This window comes from Muscardinus avellanarius, assembly GCF_963383645.1.
Source record: "Muscardinus avellanarius genome assembly, chromosome: 5".
NCBI lineage: Eukaryota > Metazoa > Chordata > Mammalia > Rodentia > Gliridae > Muscardinus > Muscardinus avellanarius.
The window spans coordinates 142278093-142304733 of record NC_137790.1 but is presented as its reverse complement, the minus strand read 5'-3'; the positions used below and the strand labels follow the sequence as shown (position 1 = coordinate 142304733).

General features: G+C 54.9%; 1 protein-coding gene across 3 annotated transcripts; it reads right to left on the bottom strand.

The window, feature by feature from the left end:
- Window positions 1-1632: 1632 nt before the first annotated feature.
- PFKFB4 (6-phosphofructo-2-kinase/fructose-2,6-biphosphatase 4) lies at window positions 1633-25476 on the bottom strand (the record flags this gene model as incomplete). Of its 3 annotated transcripts, none has more annotated exons than XM_080695561.1 (14): window positions 1633-1692; window positions 3342-3406; window positions 4708-4770; window positions 4854-4983; window positions 6107-6211; window positions 8661-8807; window positions 9892-10099; window positions 12529-12650; window positions 13041-13097; window positions 13335-13409; window positions 15150-15216; window positions 19169-19265; window positions 19385-19501; window positions 25380-25476. In XM_080695561.1, 14 exons carry the CDS (start codon window positions 25474-25476, stop codon window positions 1633-1635), a joined length of 1410 nt encoding a protein of 469 aa, XP_080551687.1. The 3 variants fall into 3 exon arrangements, with proteins under 3 accessions (XP_080551687.1, XP_080551688.1, XP_080551689.1); XM_080695562.1 differs by having other exon boundaries at window positions 8682-8807; XM_080695563.1 differs by lacking the exon at window positions 6107-6211.
- Between the last annotated feature and the right edge of the window lie 1165 nt (window positions 25477-26641).

The window sequence follows — 26641 nt, the reverse complement described above, 5'->3', positions numbered from 1 at the left end:
ACCTGACACCTCTGGCTTCATCACACACCCTGGTGGCCTGTCTACCCAGCTACGGAACGAACCAGAACCTGTTGCCCAGGGCAGAAACAACTCCAGTGTGATAGATGCCAGACTTCCAAAGGCTATCTCCCCCAGGCTCCCACACACACCAGTCAAGGCTGTGACAGCCAGGCATGGTGGTACACCCTTGTATTCCCAGTGCTTGGGAGGCTGAGGCAGAGGCTCTGGGTTCATGACCACCTCAGAGGCTTAATGAGGATCTTTGCAACTTAGTGAGACTCTGTTTCCAAATAAAGAATAAAAGATAGGACTGGGGGTGTAGCTCCGAAGTAGAATGCCCCTGGGTTCCATCCCCAATACCATGAAAACAAACAAAACAAAACAAGCCAGGCGTGGTGGCCCACACTTGTAGTCCCAGCGCTTGGGAGGCTGAGACAGGAGGATCGCACAGGTTCAAAGCCAGCCTCAGCTACTTAGTGAGTCCGTTTCCAAATAAAGTATAAAATATAAAATAGGTCGGGAGTATAGCCTGGAGGTAGAAAAGGCCCTGGGCTCCACCCCCAGTACCACACACAAAAAAAAGAAAGAGAAAGAAAGAAGGAAGGAAGGAAGAAAGAAAGAGAGAAAGAAGAAAGAAAGAGAGAGGGGGGAGGGAGGGAGGGAGGAAGGAAAGAAGGAAGAAAGAATAAAAAACAGGGCTGGGGTGTAGCTTGGAGGTAGAAAGCCCCTGGGTTCAATTCCCAGTACCACAGAAAAGAAAGAAACAGAGAAAGGAAGAAAGAAGGGAGCAAGGAAGCTGTGCAGCATCTGGAGACCCTCCCTCGTCCAGGCTGCCCGTCCTGCCCCTCCCTCCGTCCCACCGGTGGAGGTGGACAAACACCAGGACAGGTTTTTCTGAACCATTTATGGCGAGTGCACATTTCTGCCCCCAACGTACATTCCTATGTGGACGAGAGGCTGCCGTGGGTGAGAGGGCCTCCTCTCTGCCCCAGCCCAGCATGCAGAGCGGGGAAGGGGCCCCGGCTCCTCGAGCACTTGGGTGCGAGTGAGGAAGGGCACTCGCCCGGTGCCAGTGTCCAGGAGTCCTGCAGGCAGTGGTGGGAAGGTGCCCAGCCGCTGGTTCCCCTATGCTCTGGTGTGCCCAGCTGGGAGGAGGGCCAGAGGCTTTGTGGGCATTACAGCATGCTTCCGTGAATGCGTGCCCGGGACTGGGTCTGGCCAGTGGCCACCATGCTTCAGTTCCTGGTGGGGAAGAATGGGGCTCTCCCTGAGCCTGAGGTAGTGGACACTCAGGGTCCCGTGAAGGCTCAGCAAGTGGCCGGAGAGCACAGGAGAGGCGCTGCAGGACAGTGGGCCACGGGGACGTCCCAGCGAGGATTCTCACATTCAGGGCTGCACACCTCAGCAGCCCGCAGCAGCAGCAGGAGCACCCGAGGGTGCAGGCGATCTGAGCCAGTGAGGCCCTGCAGCAGGTCAGCAGCCTGCGCAGCCCTGCGCGGACCCTCAGCAAGGAGGCGGTGGGCTGGGCTGGGGCTCCTGGTGCCACCAGCCACATGAGGCTTCAAGACTGCTCCTGCGTGGTGGCCGGCACACATCCCAGGGCGCCTGGAATGGCCTTGTCCCACGAGACAGTCACTGGTGAGCGGGTACCGTGACCAGGGCTTCCTCCGGTGGCCGAGAGATGTCTACGTTCTGCACAAGAGCACAGACGTTTGTGCTGCAGTGAGCAGATGGGCTGGCTGTGCCCGTGCTCCTCACAGGGGCTGTACCATGGCACGTTCTCCCTCAGGGGCCCAGGACCTTCCCTGAGAGCACAACTTCCTGACACAGCTGGTGCTCAGACAAAGGGACAGAGGTGGGTGGGAGATGCGACCAGGCACCCTACCCACTGCCAGCAGGTGCGACCCAAAGCCAGTCGCCCTGCCCTCGGAGTCTTAGGGCTGCATCACCTAGGAGGGACCTGGCTGGGACCCGCCTCCCCATCCTGGGAAAGGCGTGGGTCAACTCAGGGCACTCCTTCCTGGCTGCTCAGTGGCAGGTGGCAGGCCTGGCCTGGGCAGCCTGTGGAGGTCTCCCTTCTACAGCCTAGCCTGCCCGCTCAGGGCGGGACACGGCCCATCAGCTATTGATGCCCCCCAGGCTAGAGCGCAGTCCTGGCCTGGGCCTGCTGCGCCCAGGGTGTCTCAGGACTGGGCATGGGAGGCACTGCGGGACTGCCCTGACTCTGGTGGCCTCCTCCCAGCTGAGGGCTCTGTAGGATCGGGTCACCGTGACATGAGCTGCAGCCCGTGCAGTGGCAGTCCAGATCTGTGGAGAGGGAGATGGAGCCCCCTTGGCCCACGCGGGAGCGGGCTTCCTGAAATCCCCCTCTCCCACCAGAGCCTGACCTCAAAGATGGGCCGGAAACTCTGGGATCCTGCCTACCTGATAAGGGGCTGTCTGGGAACCTGTGTCCAATACAAGGTTGCCTCTCAGAAGCGAGCATCCCAAGGCAGTCAGTGTGGCCAGGGCTGGCAGGCTCAGCCCAGGGCTCACCCCATCACCTGTCGATGCTCTGGGTACAACAGCTGCCTGGTAGAATAGGCCTTTCCCTGTGACCCAGAGCATCGGGGGAAGGGGCCTGAGTGGTGGCCAGCCCTGGCTGTGAGTGGCACCCTTGGGAAGAACAGGGCACATCCACACAGCTCTCCCTGCGGGTTCAAGGCTGAGGGGCTGCAGGTGAGCTGGGCGTTAGCGGGCTGGGCATTGGCAGCCAAGGCCTGCACCCTGGGCGGGGAACCAGGCTGAGCGTGCCCCAACCTGGGTGGCAACAGGCATGGGAGTCACAGGTCTTGTTGGGCCAGTGGCAGGCGCTGGCCTGTGGTCTCAGAGGGGAGGGGGCCTGTCCTTGGCTCAGCAGGACAGTAACTGAAGCTGTGGAGGCCTACACGGGTATCAAGGTGGTCTGAGCAGCACTGAAGGAGCTTCTGCCTTAAAGGAGGCCACTGGGAACACCAGGGTGAGCGGCCCTTCTCCAGGAGGTCTCTGTCCAAAACAGGGCCCCTCAGCATCTTCCCAACAAAGCACGGTACCGCTTTAATATTCAAAGGCTCCCATTAAAAAAGGTGCTCACGAGGCCTGGGCTGGTGGAAGGGACATGCAAAACCCACTGGCTCTGCTGTGGGCTCCCAGCCTCCCTCAGCCCTCCACGGGGAGCCGAGCACAGCCAGGCTCAGAGGTGGCCTGGCTGGTGGCCAGCTGCAGGGGCCCCCACCCCACCGGGATGGCCTGGGGAGCACCTGGGCAGCCACAGCCCCTCTGCAGGTGCCGTCTAGACACCCCAGCAGTGAACCCACTGCTACCTGAGGCCGGTCCCGGTGCGTGTTCACAGCTGCCACATTCAGGAAGATGGACTCCACTTTGCAACCTGCCGAAGGAAAGGCAAATCCAGGCCCTCCTGGAAGGCGGCTGGGGCCACAGAAGGCAGGCCTCAGGAGGGCGTGGTGTGGGATGGCCCCATGAGGCTCCTGCCCACGTGGGGGACTGGCTGGACTGCGCCCAGAGGCCCCGCTGCCTCCCCAGGGACTGAGGCTGAGCAGGACAGGCGAGGCTCCACCTGGAGCCCCTTATTTTAGCGACGCCCCCACTGCCAACAGGCCCACCAGCCTTGTGAGGGCGCTCCTGCGAGGGGCCCGCTGCACCATGGAGTCTCATGGTGCGGTGACATCGGCGGCCATGGGCTTGAGACCAGGAGAACCTGGTCAGAGGAGCCAGAGCCAGGAGGCGGCGGGCAACGGGAGGGGACGGGAACAGCCCTGCACCTAGGATCTCTGGGGAATTGTGGAGGTTTTGGAAACACCGGTAGAAAAGCCCATTGTGCACGTGTGTGATGGCTTCCTACGGTCACAAACCTCTTTTTCTGCAGTCTTGGGAACTGAGTCCAGGGCATAGCACACGACCCAGGGCTAGGCAAGCACTCTGCTGCTGGACTATAACCACTGAGCCATAGCCTGGCTCTGTGTGTGTGTGTGTGTGTGTGTGTGTGTGTGTGTGTGTGTGTGTTACTAGTATGGAACCCATGGGCGTTATACCCCCAAGCTACATCATAGCCCTTTTTATGGTTTTTTCTTTCTTTTGTGGCACTGGGGATTGAACCCAGGGGTATTGTACCTCTGAGCTATACCCCCAGCCCTATTTTTTAGTCTTCTTATTTTTTGAAACAGGGTCTCACTGAGTTGCAAAGGGTATAAGTAGCTGAGGCTGTCAGCCTCCCACATGCTGGGATTACAAGGATGTGCCACCACACCCAGTTTATGTTTTGTTTTTGAAACAGGATCTCACTAGGTTGCTGAGAATCTCACTACATTGCTGAGGGTTGTTGAGACTAGCCTCGAACCTGCGATCCTCTTGTCTCAGCCTCCCGAGGAGTGGAATTACAGGTATGCCACACCACACCTGGCTCGGCCTTTTCGTTTTGAGAGACGTCTTGCTGAGTGCTGGCCTCCAGCTTGCACCCCTCATGCAGCTGGGACTGGAGGCATGTGCTGCCACGCCTGGCTTCAACTCGTCAACACTTTTATAAGAAGCTCAAAAAGCAAACTGGGGAAGGGAGTAGGGTGGGGCAAGGAAGAATGGACCCTTAATGGATTCTCAAGGGATTTGCCAAAAGTGGACTCCTGCCGAGCCAGGCCACAGCCAGCCGGGCCAGCCTGAGGCCAGCGCCCTTACCGTAAGCCACGGGGGTCAGCTTCAGGACTGTGTGCAAGGGACACTTGAGGTAGGGCAGCTGTTCTGTAGACAAAGGAGAGGATGGCTGCATGCTGGGGCGCCCGGCACCGGCCGCCCTTCCCTCAGCCCCTAGGGCAGGGCCCCACCTGCTGTCTTGTCCAGGAAGTAGGCCAGGAGGCAGCGCATCACGGCCTGGTGGCAGATGACCAGCACGTTCTCCTGCCTCTCCAGCTCCATGATGACTGGCTCTAGCCGCTGCACCAGGTCCTCATAGGACTGCAAGGGCAAGCAGGCGGGCCCCTCAGGGAGCATCGCCGGCTGGGGGCTGGGCGGCCCCGGGAAAGGAGCCACATGGCTCCCGCATGTGCTGGCAATGGCGGCTGGTGGGAGAGGGGGCAGTACATGGGGCTGGGGGCTCGGGAGGCGAGTAAAGGCCCCAGAGCCTTCTGGGATGTGGCTGTCAGGCACTTGTGGTGCACAGGCAGTCTGTGCACCTTGGACCTTGCTGGTCCCCAGGCAACCCCTCGGCCCCAGAGCACCGGGCCTGGGCCCTGGGAGAGCCTCATTCCTCTCTGTACAGTGAGCAGCCCTTTAAAATAAGGCCTCCCAGCCGGGTGTAGTGGCACATGCTTGGGAGGCTGAGCCAGGAGGATCAGATTCGAGGACAGCCTCAGCAACCTAGTGAGACCCTGTTTCAGAATAAAGTCGGGTTGGGGTGTAGCTCGGAGGTAAAATGCCCCCAGGTACTGCAAAAAATAAATAATTAATTAAAAAGAAAACAAAAGCCAGGCATGGTGACACATGCCTGTGATTCTAGTAGTTGGGAAGTTGAGACAGAGGGATCTCAGGTTCTGGGCCAGCCTCAGCAACTAGCAAGACCCTTTTTCAAAATAACAAAGTAGGGCTATAAGTATCACCCAGAGGTAGAATGCTGGTTCAATCTCCAGCATAAAAAAAATAAAAAAGCCGCCGGGCGTGGTGGCGCACGCTTGTAATCCCCGCGCTTGGGAGGCGGAGACAGGAGGATCGTGCAGGTTCGAAGCCAGCCACGCGGGCTGGCTTAGGAGACCCTGTTTCCAAAAATAAAAAATAAAAAATTGGTCTGGGAGTGTAGCCCAGGAGGTAGAAGGGCTTCCAGGTACCCCAGTACCACACACACACACACACACACACACACACACACACACACAAAAAGCCTAACAACAGAGCCAGAGCCAGGATCACTCAGTTCAGACCCACCCCTCCCAATTTCCACCCAAGGGGAGCAGGGACTGTCCACCCCAGCCAAGGAGGGGCAAAGGCCCGGCCAGAGTGGGGAAGGGTGGAGTGAGGCACACAGCAGCTGGCAGCTCTCTCAGGTGGGCAGCAGGTGCTGGTACTAAGCCCCAATCCCACCTACCTCCCCCTTGGGGTAGCGGTACCGGTACTTGTCCTGGTCCCGCAGGGCAAACTCCAGCGGGTAATGATCCTGGATTTCCTCATAGGTCATTTCCTCACAGACACCCTAGGAAGACACTGCGGTCATCACCCCTCCGTGCTACTTGGAAACCAGCCAGGGCCTGGGCCCAGGGGAGCGCCCGTCCCAGGCTCAGACTGACCGGGAAGGACAGGTACAATGCCGAGCTGGCGGCAGCCCCGTCTGAAGGCCACCGGACACCCTGGTCCACCATCCACCATTCAATTGATGCCAAAAACCAAACACAAATGCTAGCTGTGCGTCTTATCTATGCTGTGAAAATACTAAATCTAAATCTAAAGTGATGGGCAGGCATGATGGCACACGCTTATAATCCCAGTGCTTGGGAGGCTGAGACCAGAGGATTGCAGGTTCGCAGCCAGCCTCAGGTACTTAGTGAGGCTCTCTGCAGTTCAGTGAGACCCTGTTTCAAAATAAAGGATAAGCTGGGTGTGGTGGTGCACACTTGTAATCCCCGCGCTTGGGAGGCAGAGACAGGAGGATCGCGCAGGTTCAAAGCCAGCCGTGCTACCATAAGAGACCCTGTTTCAAAATTTAAAAAATATAAAATAGGTACTGGGAGTGTAGCCCGGAGGTAGAAGGGTTTCCAGGAACCCCAGTACCACCAAAATAATAATAATAAAAATAATAATAGATAAAAGCCGGGTGTGGTGGCACACACTTGTAATCCCAGCATTTGAGAGGCGGAGACTGGAGGACTGCGGTTTGTGGACAACAGCTATTTAGTGTGAGGCCCTCCACAACTTAGTGAGACCTGTTTCAAAATACAGAATAAAAAATAGGGGAGGCGGTGTAGCTCGGAGGTAGAGTGCCCCTGGGCTCCATCCCCAGACCCCCCCCAATCAAGTAGTTCAAATGAAATGGAAAAAAACAAGAAGACTCAAAGCACCTGTGGTGGATTGAATCGTACCCCAAAAGACAAGCCGAAGCCCTAACCCTAGTCCCTCTCTATGCCACCTTCTTTGAAAACAGTCTTTGCAGATAGAAGGAAGCTCTGAGGAGGGCGTACAGGATCAGCGCGGGCTGGAATCCAGAGACCAGGGTTCCTCTTCCTTTTTTTCTTGCGATGCTGGGAGTTGAACCCAGGGGCATTCTACCTCTGAGCTGCACAGGTCTCAGTTGCGGAGGGCCTCCCTCTTTGCTGAGGCTGGCCTTGAAGGTGCAGTCCTCCTGTCTCAACCTCCCAAGTACTGGGATGACCGGCATGTGCCCCCATGCACGGCTGGGCTGTCGCTCTTTTAGGAAGGCCATCCGGAGGTAGACACACACAGGGACAAAGGCCAGAGAGGACAGGAGGGACTGGAGGGGTGCTGCTACAGGCCAAAATGCCAAGGCCTGCCGGCAACCGCCAGAGCTGCAAGGAAAGCTCCCTGGGTAGAGGCTTCAGCTGGAGCAGGCCTCAGGGACGCCTTGCAGGCCCTTCCAGGCTGCAGAGCACACTCCTGCTGCCTTTGGGCCACCCATTCTGTGAGATGTGTCAGGGCAGCCCTAGGATGACAGTGAGCATGTATTTTGCTACCAGGAAGTGAGAACTGCTGTAATAAATAACTCAAATGTGGACGTGGTTATAGAACTGGGCAGTGGGCAGAGGCTGAAAGAATTCTCAAGTGTGTGATAAAACCTAAATGCCTGGGAGAGCCTGGCAGACATGTGAGCACTGAAGCACACTGAAGCTGGGCACGGTGGCACACATTTGTGCTCCCAGTCCCTGGGAGGCTGAGACCAGAGGATCACAGGTTCAAGGCCAGACTCAGCAACTCAGTGAGGCCTTCAGCAATTTAGTGATAGCCTGGTCAAAACAAAAAAATAATAATAAAGAAATGGATGGGCTGTAGCTAGAGGTAGAATGTCCCTGGGTTGCCGGGCATGGTGGCGCACGCTTGTAATCCCAGCATTCAGGAGGCTGAGACCGGAGGATCGCGGTTCTAGACAGCCTCAGCTACTTAGTGAGGCCCTGTTTCAAAAAAAAAAAAAGAAAACTAGGTTGAATGCCCCTGGGTTCCATCCCCAGTACCGCAAAAAAAAAAAAAAAAAAAAAAAAAAAAAAAATTAAATTAAACAAAAAATAAATAAAAACTAAGACAAATTGGGTGTGGTGGCACAAGCCTATAATCCCAGCACTTGGGAGGTTGAGACAGGAGGATCCTGGTTCAAGGCCAGCCTCAGCTACTTAGTGAGGCACTCCATAACTTAGTGAGACCCTGTTTCAAAATAAGAAATAAAAAATAGGGCTGGGGGTGCCTTCCAGAGATAGAATGCCTTTGGGTTCCATCCCCAGTACCGCAAAAATATTATTAATAATAATAATAATAATAATAATAATAATAATAAATTAAAAATGAGATGGGCGGGGTGCAACTTGGAGGCACAGTGGCCCTGGGTTCTATCCCCAGTGCCACAAACACAAAAGAAGCCACCCAAGGAGCAGCTCTCCTGGCCAACCCCTGCAGGAGCCGCGGGCGGGGCTGGCAGTTACCGCATCGATCTCGTTCAGGACCTTCCACTGCTCATATGGCACGGCGAGTGCCTCGGCCGTCTGGATGGTCCTCTTCATCTGGCTTGTCCAGACCTTCAGGTCCTTGATGTTCTGGTCACTGATGAACTGGGCCAGACTCCTGGCAAACTGAAACACGTCACGAGCAAATTCAGACCTCGAGGGACCCCCAGCACAGGTCCACAGGGCTACGCTCGGCCTCGGGGAACACAGGGCTCATGGCATGAACCAGCTCCCAGCGCTGCGCCCAGGAGCCACTCTTGTGTTCTCCCCGCCCTGCTGCACGTGTGTGTGTGCGTGCATGCGTGTGCACCTACAGTCCGTGAGCCCTGGGCCACATGATCTCTGCACTGAGGCCTCGCCAAGCCCTGGACTGGCCAGCTCCCGGCCCAGGCCATTGGCACTGCCGGGCTGGTCCACTCCAAGGTGGCATGGCAGTGCCAGGCCAGGGCTCAGCTGAGGACAGCTCTCACAGGGACCAGATCCACATTTGGTGGGTTCTGATGACCTTCCCTAGAGGAGAGGGGAAGCCCCACCTGTGCACACACACGTATGTGCAGCCGCCCGGAGGCACCAACGCACAGGGCACACACACTCATACACACACAGCCATCCAGAGGCACTAATGCACATGGCACACACACTCACACACACACACACACACACACACAGCCATCCAGAGGCACTAATGCACAGGGCACACTCATACACACACAGAGAGCCATCCAGAGGCACCAACACACAGGGCACACACTCACACACACACAGAGCCATCCAGAGGCACTAATGCATAGGGCACACACTCACACACACTCACACACACAGCCATCCAGAGACACCAATGCACAGGGCACACACACTCATACACACACACACAGCCATCCAGAGGCACTAATGCACAGGGCACACTCATACACACACACAGAGCCATCCAGAGGCACCAACACACAGGGCACACACTCACACACACACACAGCCATCCAGAGGCACCAACACACAGGGCACACTCATACACACACACAGAGCCATCCAGAGTCACCAACACACAGGGCACACACTCATACACACACAGAGCCATCCAGAGGCACCAACACACAGGGCACACACTCACACACACAGCCAACCAGAGGCACCAATGCACAGGGCACACACACTCACACTCACACACACACAGCCACCCGGAGGCACCAACACGCAGGGCACGCACACTCACCTCCCGGCCCCGGGGTGACAGGCCTGGGTCCCCGCCGATCCGGCCCTTGAGGTTGAGCTCGCTCTCCCCGTGCCGGCAGAGGTAGATGGAGCGGGGCGTCACGTGAATGTTCATGAGGTAGTACACGATCCGGCTCTGGATGTGGTCGGCCACACGGTTCACCACGTAGCTCTGCCCCACATCCATGATCTTGATGTAGGACAGATCCCTTTCCAGAGAGAAGCAGACAGGCCTGTGAGTGTGCCAGGTCTGGGGCACACCTGCCAGCCAAGGGCCCGGCTGGCCTCGCGTCCCCAACTACCAGGCTGCAGGCCACCCACGGCGCCAGCAGACGTGCAAGTGATGGGTGAGGGGAGCCACAGGCCGCAGTGATGCAGACAGGCCTGTGAGAGGTGCTCGGCACGCGTCATGCTACCCAGGGACACTCAAGCAGGGTCGGCCACGGCACATCGTGACGTTGGCCGCTGCTCACGTGTCCCTGGCCCTGTCTCGCCTACCTCTGAGCGCTCAGCGCAGTCTGTAATTGAAACAGGAGACAGTGTTCCCCAGGACTGAGCTGGGTGGCTAGCAAACACTTCACTCACCCCGGCTCCCTGGTCAGCTTTCCTTCCCCAAGAACCCAGCCTGCGCCGAGCAGGGCTGCCATACCCAACCAGGCAGCCAGCGGTCAAGACAGGGAGTCCAGGAGGCCTGTGCTGGTGACGGCAGCCATGAGCCCAGCTTGGCCCCCTTCTCTGCTTTGGGTCTTTGAGAGTGGCAGCGTGGAGAATGTGCTCATGCAGGCAGGGTGGGATGGCTGTGATTCTGCCTCAGGGCCCTCGAGGGCACAGTGGGCTGCCAAGCTGCTCACAGGCAAGGCCCTCCCTCCCCAGACAGACTGCACAGCAAGAGAAGAGCAGGTAACCCGGTGCCATGGTGTGCCCGCGTTCCCAGGACTTGGGGGACTAAGACAGGAGGATCGCAGGCCCGAGGCAATTTAGTGAGACCCTGTTTCAAGATAAAAGCATAAAAAGGGCTGGAGTTGTAGCCTGGAGGTAGAATGTCCCTGATTTCAAACCCCACTACGAAAATAAATAAGTAAATAAAATAATTAATAAGGAGGTGGTATAGCTGAGAGGTAGAGCAGCCCTCTTCTGCAAGACAGACAGACAGATGCCAGGCATGGTGGTGCACACTTTTTTTTTTTTTTTTTTGGCAGTACTGGGGATGGAACCCAGGGGCATTCTACCTCTGAGCGACACCCCCAGTCCTATATATTTTTTAATTCTTTATTTTGAAACAGGGTCTCACTGAGTTGCAAAGAGCCTCACTAAGTAGCTGAGGCTGGCTTCAAACTTGTGCGATCCTCCTGTCTCAGCCTCCCAAATGCTAGGATACAAGCATGCTCCACCACGTCTGGTAGTGGCACACACTTGTAATCTCAGAACTTGGGAGACTGAGACAGGAAGATCGCGCAAGTTCAAAGTCAGCCTCAGCTACTTAGAGAGGCCTTCCGAAACTTAATGAGACCCTGCTTAAAAAATAAATAATATATGGTTTGGGGTATAGCTTAGAGATAGAATACCCCAAGGTTCCATTCTCAACACCGAAATAATAATAATAATAAGAAGAATAAGAATAAAATAGGGTGAGGGTGAGAGGTACCTGAGCCTTTGGGAAAGAGAATAAGAAAGACAGACAGAAAGATAGAAGGAAAGAAAGAAAAAAAGGAAAAAGAAAGAAAGAAGGAAGAAAGGAAAGAAGGGCATATGGCGGTACACATTTGTAATCCTAGTACTTGGGAGGCAGAGACAGGAGGACCGCAGGTTCAAGGACAGCCTCAGCAAGTAGGAAGACTCTCATCAACCTAGCAAGACCCTGTTTCAAGATAAGCCTCAGCTACTTAGTGAGACCCTCTGCAACTCAGTGAGACTCTGTTTCAAAAGAAAGAATACTGCTGGGCGTGGTGGCACAATCCTTGGGCTTGGGAGGAGGAGACAGGAGGATCGCACAGGTTCGAAGCCAGCCTTGCTGGCTTAAGAGACCCTGTTTCCAAATAAAAATATAAAATAGGTCTGGGAGTATAGCCCGGAGGTAGAAGGGCTTCCAGGAGCCCCAGTACAACCAAAAAAAAAAAAAGAAAGAAAGAAAGAAAGAAAGAAAGAAAGAAAGAAAGAAAGAATACAAATAGGGCAGGCGATGTAGCTCGGAGATAGAATGCCCCTGGGTTCCATCCCCAGACCCACAAAAAAAAAAAAAAAAAAAGATAAAAATAAAATAGGACTCAGTATGTAGCTTAGAAGTAGAATGCCCCTGGGTTTAATCCCCAGTACCACAAAAAACTAAAATAAAAAGTAAAGAGAGAAAAGAAGGGAAGGAATGAGGGAAAGAGAGAGAGTGTGTGTAATGTTTGCACGTGCCTGTGGGAAGCCCTCTGCACAGAATCAGGCTTGGGTTTGGGAGAACAGCAGGAAGTCTTGACTTGCAGAGTCCAGATGAGGCAACAGATGTTCTGCAAGTCACCTCTGGCCAAGGATTTTAGGAAGGAAACAGAACAGGGTGCGTCTCTGCCTTTTGTGCGATCCTCGGCCACGACAGCCGGCTCAGGAGAAGGCCACCTAAGGAGAAGGCTGAGGCCGCCTCCGCGCCTCCACTCACCGGTCCAGGTCCTCGTCGAGCGACTCGTAGGAGCTCTCGTAGCACTCGATGCGCCTCATGAAGTCCTCCGCGGCCTCCTCACTGTCGCGGTCGACGTAATCAGGGCTGCCCAGTTTCACTTGCTGCGGGAGCCAGGCCAGGGCAAGGACACATCAGGCTGGAGCCCATGGGCGGAGGTCAGAGGGACAGCGGGCGGGCCATGGAGCTGACCCATCAGGAGTCTGCACACCAGGGCCTGGGATCAGAGTCCCTGGTCTTTGTGGCCCGGGGGGCCTAGAAGATTTTCCCCTATCACCTGGCCATTCTTTAGAGGGACTTGGGGTGGGGAGAGGAGGGCCTCTCTCAAAAGGAGGCCCCACCCCCACTGGGGCTGAAGCTCTGCTCCCACTGCCCAGGGGCGTGAGGGAGGAGCAAGGGGCAAGGCCCAGGGCAGCCCAACTCCAAGGGGCCTCCCTGTCCCGCCTCCCTCCACCCTCCTCTCACCACTGCCCTGAAGCAGACATGCCACTCACCACAATGTTGGCAGCTATGACCTCGGGGTCCACACAGATGGATTCAACAAAGAAGGTCTGCGGGGCCGCCAGCGCCAAGTGGGCAGGAGGGAAGGAACCACGGACAGGGTTAGGGCTGGGCCTTGCTCCCCCAAGACGCCATGCTGACCCACAGCAGGCCTGAGGTGTCACCTACCCTGGCCTTCCCTATACAGGAGGGAAGAGACCTCTCAGCCTGCCTCTCCCTCAGGAGCCACCAGCCCACGGCCCACACGAGGTGGTGCAAGGCGCCCAGAGCCTGACAGGGCAGCTTACCTTGTAACCATTCTGTTCCCCGAAGTTGAAGATGGTTGCTCTACGCTCCCGGGTGGTATTGGTGGCATCAAAAACCTACACCCAAACTGAAGTTAACTCGGCCGCTGAGCTACACCCCAGCCCTATTTTTCATTTTGAAACAGGGTCTCGCTAAGATGCAGAGGCTTCACTAAGTAGCTGAGGCTGGCAGCGAACCGTCAATTCTTCTTTCTCAGTCTCCCAAGTACTAGTATCACAGGCTTGAGCCACAAGCAGTTTAGAGCTTAGAGCCATGACTGCTTCTAAACTTCTTCCTTTCTATGTTAGTATAAAGCAGCCATGGTAGCACACATCTGTAATCCCAGTACTTGGGAGGCTGAAACGGGAGGATCAAATGTTTGAGACCAGCCTAAGCAATTTAGTGAGACTCTCAGCAATCTAGCAAGACTTGTTTCGAAAACAAAACATAAAAAGGGCTGGTGCTGTAGCTCAGAGTGGGCTCAATCTTCAGTACTATAAGGAAATAAAATTAAAAATTAAAAAAAGTAAAATTAGTCTGCCTCATGTATTTTGTTATAGTAACAAAAAACAGACTAATACATCTGGTGAACTGAACACACTTTTATTTCCATTACATCTTGAGACACTAGTAAAGAAAGGAGAGTGCAGGAGATAAAGATGCCAACAAAATAGAAGACACTTGGTGGCCAGCTCAGAAGTGGAGGAAAGCAAAGATAAGTGCCAGAAGCTAAGGCACACCCACCGCGGGGACCAGGACCCCCAGGACTCTGTGGGGGCAGCGGCTCGGGCTTCTCTGAGAAAAAGAACGCAGTGAAGAGCAAAGGGCAGACTGCTGGAGGCCACTCAGAGCAGCTGGGCCCTGGCCCGCAGCCAGGCGCTGACCACGGGTGCTCCCCCAGCAGGCCTCACCCAGAGGCCTTCCACCTCCAAGCCACGCCCAGCCCAGGACTTTTTTATTTTATTTTGAAACAATGTCTAAGTCGCTGAGCATCTCACAAGGTGGCTGAGGCTGGCCATGAACCTGCGATCCTCCTGTCTCAACCGCCTAGGTACTGGAATTACAGGCGTGTGCTGACACACCCGGCTAAGGTTTTTTTTTTTTTTTTTTTTTTAGGACATCTTTCTTTTTTTGCAGAACTGAGGATGGAACCCAGGGGCATTCTACCTCCAAGCTACCCCCAACACAATTCTTTTTATCCTTATTTTGAAACAGGGTGTCACTAAGTTGCACTAAGTATCTGAGGCGGAGCCTGCGATCCTCCTGTCTCAGCCTCCCAAGTACTGTAATTACAGACATGTGTCACCATGCCCAGCTAAGGTTTTTTTTTTTTTTTTTAAGACTTTGTTTTTTGGCAGTAATAGGGATTGAACCTACAGGTATTCTAAGTTTGAGCTACACCCCCAGCCCTTTTAAAGACATTTCTGACACGAAAAGCAAGCCCTCACACAGTGTACTTCCCAGGCACGTTTCTCAGGAAGTTCCTGGGGAATATCCTTTAAGGAAACAAGTCAGTAAACCAGGGCGAGGCAGGAGGATCCAGAGAGAGAAGGGGACGCTCTGCCAGCAGCAGCTAATCCAGACAGGAGCCGGGGACAAAGAACCACAGAAGGCAAGACCCCAGAGGAAATGGAACAGAAGGACAGCTCGGTGTCTGAGAGCAGTGGGCTGGGCACCCACCCTTCCATCTGAAGGCAGGCCACCACAAGGTGGAGTCCCCAGGGCTGACTCAGGGGACACCCGGGAAGGGCTGGGGAAGAGAAGTCACCGGAGTGAAAGCCAGGCAGAGGCTGGCCCTGGCAGGGAGTCGCACTCACCGCCACATGTCCGCCCTCCTCACTGAGGAACCTCCGGACGTCGCGGAGGGCTGCGAGGGCGCACTGCCTGAGGAGAGAAGACACGGCAGGCCTGGCTGCAGGAAGGCTCGCACCTCCTACAAGGACCTGTTTCTCTTCTATTCTCTTTCCTGGGGATAATTCTCAGTGTTTAGCTAACTCTGCTCCCTGCAGGGTAGAAGACTATGTGTTCCTGACCATTAGAAAAGAAAAAATTGAGATGGGGTCTTGCTAAACTACCCAGGCTAAGCCAGGCCTGGTGGTCATGCTTCTAATTCCAGTACTTGGGAGGCTGAGACAGGAAAATCATAGGTTTGCAGCAACCTCAGCTACTTAGTGAGGCTCTCTGCAACTTAGTGAGACCCTGTTTCAAAAATAAAGAATAAAAGATAGGGCAGAGGGAGTAGTTCGGAGGTCAAGCGCCCCTGGGGTTCTATCCCCAGACCTGCCAAAAGAAACCAAAACAAAAACAGGGCTGGGGGTGTCACTCTGAGGTAGAATGCCCCTGGGTTCAATCCATAGTACTGCAATAAATAAATAAACAAATAAATAACTCAGGATAATCATATTTAGGGAAGGTACTGGGCATTCTACCTCTGAGCTACACTCCTAGCCCAATTTATTTATTTATTTTTATTTTGAAACAGGGTCTCGCTAGGTTGAAGAACATCTCATTATTTGCTGAGGCTGATCTCGAACCTGTGATCCTGTCTCAACCTCCCAAGTACTGGGTTTACAAGCGTGTGCCACCACGCCCGGCATGTCACACACTTCTCTAGCACTTTCACTGCGTACAGTCTCTGAGGCAGACCTCAACACTGTGCAAGTTTGGGGACCTCAATGATGTATGAACAACGGAGCTCTGGGAAATGCAATCCTCTCTCCCTAGGTTTTCTTTTTCTTTTTTTCGGTCCTGGGGATGGAACCCAGGGACATTCTACCTCTGAGCTACACCCCCTGACCTATTTTTTTTTTTAAACACAGTCTCACTGAGTTGCAAAGGGCCTCGCTAAGTAGCTGAAGCTGTCAGCGAACCACCGAACCACGATCCTCTGGACTCAGGCTCTCAAATACTGGGATTACAAGTCTCAGTCTCCCGAATGCTGGGATTACAAGCCTGCACCACCATACCCAGCCCCAGCCCTGTTTTTTTATTATTTTTTATTTTGAAACAGGATCTCACTGAATTGCAAAGGACCTCACTAAGTAGCTGAGGCTGTCTGTGAACAGCAATCCTCCTGTCTCGGCCTCCAGAATGCTGGGATTACAAGCGTGCACCACCACGCCTGGCTTCTATGTTTTCTATTTTTAAAATGTCTGGTCCTTTTATGTTTCCAGTTACTTAAGGGGTGGCAGCCCCATGAGGCAGTGGCCAGCCCACTCTGGATACAGCAGGAAAGGTTTCTGGGAGCCGCAGAGTATTTCTGCAGAGGAGGTGGCACTCGAGTCTGCCCCTGTCTTCTGCGTCAAGGTCCTCTGCTCCAGCTAGGTGCCCTGGGCAGCTCCCCATTCCATCTGCCCCATGCTCCTCCTTTGGGGGGAGCCTGGGCAGAATGGACGGCAGACTCGGGGATGCCAGCCCACTTACTCTGCATGAAGTTGACTGGCCGGGCTTCAAATTCAAACCAGAGTGACCCCACCTCAGGCTGTCAGTGACCTTCGTCTCCAAATCAGAGAACGTGAGCCCCTACTGTGGAAGCCGTAAGGAAGGCCAATGAGCTCTTCTGCCAGAGCCCAGGCGAGGTGCTTTGGGAGAGCATCCGATACGCTCCCCTCCTGCCTGTGGGGTAGTAAGAATGGACTGCTTCTAGTGGCAACTGGGCTTATGTCATAGACCAGTTACACTTGAATGCAAAGTAAACTGTTTTCTGTGAGAACCTCTCTCAGCCTCCGTTTCCTCATCTCTGAAACGGAAGTAAGGACAGGATAACAGGCACCAGCACCAGCAGGTTCAGCGATCAATCCTCTCTCTTTTATCTGGCTCCTCATCACGAGAGGACCCAGCCCTGCATTTTGTCCACAAGATGGCCAGAGAAATCTCAATGTCAGACTTCCCTTTCCCCGTGCCTCAACCTGGGCCAGCCCCAAGGAGTCCAGGAGGCTGGCCTGAAAGGCCAGTCCCGATGCAGGGAGCGCCTGCCCCCTGGTGGCCAGAGAAGAAGCACAGCTTGGGGGCTGTCTGGGGGCCTGGCCTGGGCTGGGCTGGGCTTGGGGAAGTGACTAGAGGTGAGTCAATCTCTGCCCACTGCCCAAACACGGGGGCTGAGCCCAGAGCAAGTCTTTGCCACCCTAGGCTGACAAGGGGCTTTTTTTTCCCCCAGTACTAGAGATTGAACCCAGAGGCACTCTACCACAGAGCTACATCCCAGCCGTTGTATATATGTATGTATGTGTGTATGCATGTATGTATGTATGTATATGGGAGGGGTACTGGGAATGGAACCCAGGGGTATTCTAACTCCAAGCGACACCCACAGCCCTTTTTTTTTTTTTTTTTTTTTTTTTTTTGCGTATCTGGGGGTGGAACCCAGGGGCTTCGACCCTCTGCTCTATTTTTTATTCTTTATTTTGAAACAGGGTCTCACTAAGTTGCGGAGGGCCTCACTAAGTAGCTGAGGTTATCTGTGAACTGCAATCCTCCTGTCTCAGCTTCCCAAATGCTGGGATTACAAGCATGTGCCACCATGCCCGGCCTGTATATATGTATTTACTGGAACTGAGGGTTAAACCCAGAGGCATTCTACCTCTGAGCTACATACCCAGTCTTCTAATTTTTTTATTTTGAAATAGGGCCTCGCTAAGTTGCTGAGGCCTGTCTTGAAGTTACAGTCCTCATTACAGCCTACCAAGTAGTGGGGTTCCAGGTGAGCCAATATGCCCAACTGGCAAGGGGTTTCTGGGCAGCCCTGCTTAACACCTGCTGGAAGGGCCAGCAGAGCTCCTCAGACCACCAGCGGTGCTCAGTTCCCTGGAGACATCAGCTCAGTTCAGGTCTGAATGGCGTAAGTGTTGTAAGGGGTGTGCTGTGCACTTTTGTGTGTGTGTGGTAATGGGGATTGAACTCAGAGGCATTCTACCTCTGAGCTATATCTGAGCCCTACTTTTTTTATTCTTTACTTTAAAACAAGGTCTCACTATGTAGCTGAGGCTGGCCGCGAACCTGTGATCCTCCTGTCTCAGCCTCCCAAGTGCTGGCATTACAAGAGTGCACCCAGTTCATGTGCAAATTTTTTTTTTTTTTTTTTTTTTTTGCGGTACTGGGGGTGGAACGCAGGGGCTTTCTACCTCTGGGCTATACTCCCAGACCTACTTTATATTTGGAAACAGCCTCACTAAGTAGCTGAGGCTGGCTTCGAACCTGCGTGATCTTCCTGTCTCAGCCTCCCTCCCAAGCGCGGGGATTACAAGCGTGCGCCACCACGCCCAGCTCATGTGCAAATTTCTATCTCTGAATAACAGTGGGTGTGTGAACTACTCACCTGGCAGCATCTAGGCCACTTCAAAGCAAAGCTGAGACCTAGTCCCCACATGCCAAAAGCATGCCAAGCACACGTCAAACACGCACCAAATACATAGGAGGGGATTTATCCTGAGCAAGGGAGAAGCCCCACCTCGCTCCATACCTGACACCTGTACCCGCACCCTCTAAGGCTCCTCTCCCCCACGCGGCAGGCCCCACCCTACCTGGCTATCCTCTCTCCCTCCAGAAAGGCCCTCCCCAATCCTACAGAATGGCCTTACCAAGGGTCTTTAACACCAGGGCGAGGGTGGGCCAGCCAGGATGAGGCTACACATCATTTCCTCTGTCCCCACACCCATCACATCCCAAGCCACCACCTCCTGAGAGGTCAAGAGCCCAGCCCTGTCACAGGGCCCCTGGGCAGGCAGGACCAGGCTCCCTGTGGCCCATTCCCTGCGGCTAGGTCCACGGCTGGGTCCACGGGAGCCCCTCAGCAGTAGCTGTGGCCTTCTCAGCACAGCTCCCCGCCCCATACACTTACTTCCTGATTTTTAGGCCCTCTTCATTGTCTGGGAGGAAAAACTCAAAAGATCTGTAGGTCTTGACCATGTCCCGGCGATACTGGCCGACGTTGAACTCTAGGGGGAGGAGAGGCTCAGTTTTCACAGAACAGCAACTCCAACTCCTGACAGTGCCCTTCCCCAGGCCCTGCCACCACCGGCCTCCTCGCTGCCCCCAGCGGCCCTTGGAGCCTCACCCCGAGTGGGCACGCCAATCCAGTTCAGGTATCGGGTCAGCTTCTTAGAGATGTAGGTCTTACCCCTGGCAGGCAGGCCCACCATGACAATCAGCGTAGGGCAGTTGGTCATGCACACTGGAAGGCAAGGGCACGGTGTCAGGCGCCTGGGCCTCGAGGGCCCTCCTCTGCCTGGTCCTTGGGCTTGGGGCCTGGGCTGGCCGCCTGGCATGGCCCCAGACAGCAGCCCAGTGCCCCAGAGCCAGCGGCACGCCGGCTGGTGCCCTTCCCAGGCCGCCTGGGCTCCGAGTTCTCGCCGGCCCTTCTCACTGCGGTGTGCACCTGCAAGTACCAAGCTCTGCACACCTGTTGCCGCTGGCACCACTGGCAAGCGCCCACTGTATGGGGTGGACCCGGCGGGCTCAGGGCTTGCCTCCCCTCCTATCCCTCTCACCCTGCTGGCCCTGCAGCGCTCCCACGCAGCCTGCCTTCCCACAGGAATGAGTTCTCAACACCAAAGCCCAGCTCAGAAGCCGCCTGCCCCTCAGGGCAGCTTTGCTGGGATGCCTCTGTGTCTACCTGGTGCCGGACACCTTGCCAACAAGACTGCTCTCTCCAGAGTACACACAGCCTGCAGTGCCTGAGCGATTATTCAGGGTCTTGACCTGGCACTGCACTGGTGTTCAGGAACCATGGGAGAAGCAGGGAGGCGCCTAGACATCCATCAGGGCTAAGACCAGAGGCCCAGAGCAGCGCTCACAAGGATAGTTCCTCTGGAGCCTGCCCGCCACCATCCCTGTGCTACCAGGCCAGCGTGCCGACCAGAGAGGCTGCTTGGGCTGAAGGTGGGGCCGGGGCCAGCACAGTTCCCCCGAGGCTCAGCAGGCTGGCACACTGGGCTAGGGCTGCAAGCATGCCTCGGACAGGCTACCCTTGGGCCCTGGGGCATGGAGCATCACCTGGTCCTGGCAGGCCCTGCAGAGAAGCAAAGGTCCCTGCTGGCCAAGAGGTTTCCATGACCCGGGGCATGGCCGCTGTACAAATGTAACCCACAGTCTTACAGTGAGCAAGAGGGAGGGAACTTGCAGAAAAACCTCAGCATTGGCCAAGAGGAGAGGAAGAGAGTTGGGCAAGGCGTTGGCCAGGCTGCTCGGTATCCTCCAGCAGTCCAGGGCAGGGCATCAGCCACCAACATCTGGGGCACAGAGGGCATGACGAGACCACTCCTCTCATGGTTCTCTCAGGGGCTACTCCCACGACCTCTGGATTGGGGTTCTGCACCCCTTTTTGGTCCTGAGGATTGAGTTCAGGGGCATTCTACCTCCAAGCTACACCCCCAGTCCTAGTTTATTCCTTTTTTTTTCCCCCTAGTACTAGGGATGGAACCCAGGGGCATTCTGCCTCTGAGCGACACTCACAGCCCTATTTTTTAATTCTTAATTCTTTATTTTTTATAATTTCTTTTTTGCAGGTCTGGGAAAATGCAACCAGGGGCATTCGACCTCCAAGCTACACCCCCTACCCTATTTTTTCTTTTTTTGTGTGTGGGTCTGGGGATGGAACCCAGGGGCATTTGACCTCTGAGCTACACCTCCTGCCCTATTTTTTATTCTTTATTTTGAAACCGGGTCTCACTGAGTTACAGAGGGCCTCACTAAGTAGCTGACGCTGTCCGCGAACTGTGATCCTCCGGTCTCAGCCTCCCAAATGCTGGGATTACGAGCGTGCGCCACCACGCCTGTCCCTATTTTTTATTCTTTATTTTGAAACAGGATCACACTAAGTTGCGGAGGGCCTCACTGAGTAGCTGAGGCTATCCGTGAACCGTGATCCTCCAATCTCAGCCTCCAAAATGCTGGGATTACAAGCGTGTGCTACCACATCCAGATTTTTCATTCTTTATTTTGAAACAGGGTCTCACTGAGTTGCAAATGGCCTCACTAAGTAGTTGAGGCTCTCTGAACCGCGATCCTCTGGTCTCAGCCTCCCGAATGCTGGGATTACAAGCATGTGCCACCACACCCGGCACTTTTATTCTTTATTTTGAAACAGGGTCTCACTAAGTTGCTGAGGCTGGCTGTGAACCTGTGATCTTTCTGTCTTAGTCTCCCAAGTACTGCGACGATAAGAGTGCACCACCACGTCCAGCTCACCCCAACCCTGTCCATCCATCCATCCATCCATCCATCCATCCGTCCATCTCTATCTCTATCTGTGTGTGGTGGTGAGGACTGAACCCAGGGGCATTCTACTACCAAGCTATACCTCCATTTCTATCTTATTTCTTATTTGGAAACATGATCTTGCTAAGTTGCTGAGGGCCTTGCTGAGTTGCTGGCTTTGAACCTGCAATTGTCCTGTCTCAACCTCCCAACTATTGGGATTATGGATATGTGGTGTGTGCCACCACACCCAGATGTTTTTTAATTTTGGGGGAAAAGGGAAGTACTAGGGGTTGAACCAAGAGGCATCCTACCTCCAAGTTATACTCCAACCCAATTTTTTTTTTTTTTTTTTTTGCAGTACTGGGAATGGAACCCAGGGACATTCTCCTTCCAAGCTATACTCTGCCCTATCTTTTATTCTTTATTTTGAAACATGGTCTCACTAAGTTTCAGAGGGCCTCACTAAGTAGCTGAGGCTGTCCGCAAACTGTGATCCTCCCATCTCAGCCTCCTGAATGCTGGGGTTACAAGTGTGCACCACCATGCCTGGCTTCTCCCACCAACTTAATTTGCGAGATAGACCATCAGGGCAGCAAATCAGGCCTGGGTACAAAACAAGGCAATAAATTAGCTACTACCTCAAGATAAGCTTCCCAAAGAAAACCAAAGTTCAAGTATATTCACGGCAGCTCTGCTTACAACAGCAAAATGCTGGGAAAATCCCAGTGGTGGAGGGACTGCAGAGGAAGGCAGGAGGGAGCGCGCTGTGACCCCAGCATGAGCAGGTGGCCGGTGCTGGGGAGTGCAGGCAGCCTGGGGCTCCGCCCTGGGAACCTGGGCCTGGCTAACAGGGCAGCAGAACTCGCCCCGCAGTCAATACTGCTGAGTGCAAGCGGAAGGAAACTGAAGACATGTCAACTCAGCTGGCCTCGCTGGGACATATCCTGTAAATCTGCTCAAGGCCACAGGAGCCCGGAGGCACGAGACATGCCTGGCAACGACAGTGCCCACTACCTGCTTCCTGGCACTTCCATGAAGGGGCGCCACCAAGCCTGAAGAAAGAGCACTAGGTTTTTTTTTTTTGTTTTTTTGTTTTTTTTTTTTTTGTGTGTGTGTGCACACGCGTGTATGGTACTGGAAATTGAACCCAGGGGCATTCTACCTCTGAGATGCACCCCCAGCCCTTTTTATTTTTTGTTTAGAAACAGCATCCCACTAAGTTACTGAGAGTCTCACTACATTGCTGAGGCTGTCCTCGAACCTGAGATCCTCCCATCTCAGCCTCCCAAGTACTGGGACTACAGGCATGTGCCATCACACTTGGCTAAGGAAGACTCTTAGAATAAAGCAGGATGGCACGGCGGCCCCATTCAGAGAAGACAGATGTTGTCTCTCCTTTGCCCAGGCACACCAGTCCTGTCCTCACACAGTATACATTCTGCCACCTTGCCACCTCTGGGCTGAGAAAATACATAAAAAGAAAAAGAGTGTCCTTTCTGCCGTGCTCCCCGAGTCCCCTCTTTATCCCCTGCCCCACCCTGCCCTGGAGAAGGTAAGGCAGAGAAGATAAAAACCTCCAGCCTCGGGATGGCTCTAAATTTTATCAAATATGGGAAGAATGCCAACTGTAAGGGGGGACGGAGGCAGCACAGGCAGCCTCTGCCAGTTAGCCCAGGGCCCTGAATGCTTGGGTCTAGACCACAGAGAAAACCCACTGCTCAGCACAGACCAGCAGTGCGTCCTGCTTCCTCTTCCCCACAGCGTCCTGTGATCAAGGCAGCTCTTCCCCGTCCACCAGGTGCCAGGTCGTTACTGTCCTGGCCATCCGCCAAGGGTAAAGGCTGCAGGATGCGGGCAGGGGGGCGGAGCAGGGGCTACACCTGGGGGCTGCTCCTTCGTTCACTGCTTGGCTCTGGGACCTGCTGCCAACCTGAAAGCTTCATCTTTGGCCTTTCCTCCAGGAAAGTGAGCCACAGCCCAGTGACTCCAACACCCCAAGACACTGGGATGGCCCAGACCCCTCTGGCCAAGCCAGAGCCACACTTAACGCCACACTTAGAGCCTGGAGAAATGCAGGCCCTGCCTCAGGAGCCCTGCCTGTCGGGCCTCGGCTCCCCTCCCACCTGGACTGGGCGGACACCTCAATCCCCATCTCTGATGCAGAGAGCAAAGAATGAGTGGTGGTGAGGAAATGGCCTGCTTTCACCTCCCCAGGATTTATCCTTCGAGGCTCCCAGAGCTGTACCGATCCAAGACAACCCACAGACAAGGAGCCCCAGGTCTGGAGGGCCAGCTCCTTGCCTAGGCCACACAGCTGATCCAGGATGCTTCTCAAGTGTCCTGCCTCCAAAATCCAAGTTCAGAGTCTCTTCTATCCCTTTATATAATAACCGCGGCCACCCCCAAGTCAGAACCACATCCCTAACACAGGCTGGCTGCCCCCATAGCTCCAAAGAGCCTCAGGAGGGCCGGCCAGGTTGTGGCCATAGCCCCTCTGGACCCAGAATGTGGGTCCTAGATAGCGAGGCCCACCATGGTGGCCAGAGCCAGGATCCACCAGAACTCCACGGCCAATGACCCAGGGCCACCCTACCAGGACTCACAGTGTAACCAGAGGCACACATACCTCTCCAGGGAGATGCACACTCTGGTGAAAGCCTGGCAGGACAAGCAGGATATGCTCCCCTCGTCACACACAAACAGAGATCTGGAAGGCAGGGAGACCCCAGCACATGGCACCACCTCTGGATCTCCATTTCCAGATCTGTGCTAAAGTTGAACTAGATACTCCCTGCGGTCCTTGCCAAGTTGCAAACTCATTACAATGTCTCAGTCACTCCTGAAACAAATCTTTATTTTTCCTGGTAATACAAGAATTGCAAACTCATTTAAGGACATGAAGAAAGCCAAGGAAGTAGATAAACACCCAGGACCCCAGGAGAGGTGAGTCTTAGCAATTTAACAAATTTCAGCCTATCCACCATTCACCCAGGCTCATGAACACAAAGATGGGCCCATGGTCTGTCTCTATCCTGACTATATCTAAACTTCTCTAAAGTTCCTCCCAAAACTCATTTTTTTTTTGAAGATTTAAAGAAGTTTATTAGAAAGATAGAAATATAGCCCCATGCCAAAATGGCATGAGGGGATGACTCAAAATGAATACACCCAAAACTCAATGTTAAAGCAAGGGGCACCTATCCTGCTGGAGGACCAGCCCAGGCTTAGGCCTTTGAAAGTTCTAGGCTAGAGCTGGCATGGTGGTGCATACTTGTAATCCTGGCACTTGGGAAGCTGAGACAGAAGGATTGTAGTTTACAGGCCAGCCTCAGCAATTTATTGAGGCCGTCCACAACTTAGTGAGATCCTGATTCAAATAAAAAATAAAATATGACTAGGGGTGCCCCTGGGTTCAATCCTCAGTAAGAAAGAAAGTTCTAGGCTAGGAGAAGCCAAGTGATTGCCCTAAGGCCACACAGTTCAGTTCCTACTCAGACCACCAGGCTCACTCTCCGGACAAGAGAGAGGGATGGGCGGGAGTGCCCAGAGTCCTCCCCAGGGGCACTGGGTACAGACTGGGAGCAAAGGGGCTGGTCCTCCCGGGCGAGGGTGCTGAAGTCTGGTCCCCAGCACCGGCCCCGCCCTGCACCCCACACTTGCCTCGGCCCACCCACTGCCACGCCGCGCACCTGTCCCCGCTGCCCACCGGCTCCGGCTCCTCCCGCGGTCACAGCAGCCTCACCTGACCCGCCCCCCGCCTGCCTGCCGTCCCCTCTCTGCGAGACCCCGGTACAGGCCGCCCACCACCCATCCCGGGACCGCCCTTCCCTCTCCGCAGGACCTCGCCTCACCACCGCGCTGGCAGGCGTGCAGAGCGGGTCTCCCATTACTGTAGGGCATCCAGATCTTCTTCAGCGGGTTCTGGGTTAGCTCCCGCGGGGACGCCATCCCCGGGCTGGGATGAGTCGGAATGCGCTGTCCCGACCTGGCAGCGGGGCCGAGTCTGGCGGAGGTCCCGCCCCGCGGGCCCGCCCCTCTCGGAGCCGCGACAGGGCTGTCCATCTCCCAGCAGGCCCCGCCCCCAGGCGACTAGGCTCCACCCAACCAGAGGCCCAGTCGGAGGACTACGCATGCCCAACTCGCTCGCCCGCGGCTCTTTTTGGCCCAAGCGTGCCCCGTCCTTCACGCCAGGACCGAGAACTGCGCATGCTCGCTTCACAACGGGCGCGAGGCCCGGATTCTGCAGGCCCCGCCCCGCTTCCGCCGACTGCTGATTTACATAGCCTGACCGTAGGCCCCGCCCAGGGCGCTGCGGCCCCGCCCCCTCGAGCCCCCCGCAACCCGCTGTAGAGCGGCACTCGCAGAGGGGAGGGAGTGTTGGCCCGTGCCGGGCTAGGTGACGCGGCCGGCGGGGTCAGGCCGGTTAGGACCAGCCTGGTGCCTCCTGCGTGACTCTAATCACTGCCCTGGAGACCCCCATCTGCAAGGGCCCCAAGACTCCCGGATCACAGGAGCACTGCAGCTCGTGGACAGGGGCACCGGACAGATTGGCTTTGGCAGCTAGGGAGCTGAGCTACACCCCTGCCTGGAGCAATGGCATGGGATATTGTGACCAAGTTATCTGGGGACTCACTAAGCCCTGGCCTAAGATACGTAGTGGATATCTTAATTCTCTGTTCACCAGTTAGGTTTTTAATTAAATTTTAAGCTGGAGCGGGCATGGTGGCACGCTAGTAATCCCCGCGCTTGGGAGGCGGAGACAGGAGGATCGCACAGGTTCGAAGCCAGCCTCAGCTACTTAGTGAGACCCTGTTTCCAAATAAAATATAAAATAAGTCTGGGAGTACAGCCCGGAGGTAGAAAGCCTCTGGGTTCCACCCACAGTACCACCAAAAAAAAAAAAAAAAAAAAAAAATTAAGCTGGGTGTGTTGGCTCATGTTTGTAATCCCAGTCCTTGGGAGGCTGAGACAGGAGGATCTCCTGTCCCAAGGGCAGCCTCAACAACTTAGCAAAGCCCTCTGCAACTTAGTAAGACCCTGTTTCAAAGTAAAATAAAATGGAGCTGGGGTATAGCTCACAGGTAGAATACTCCTGGGTTCTATCTCCAGTAAC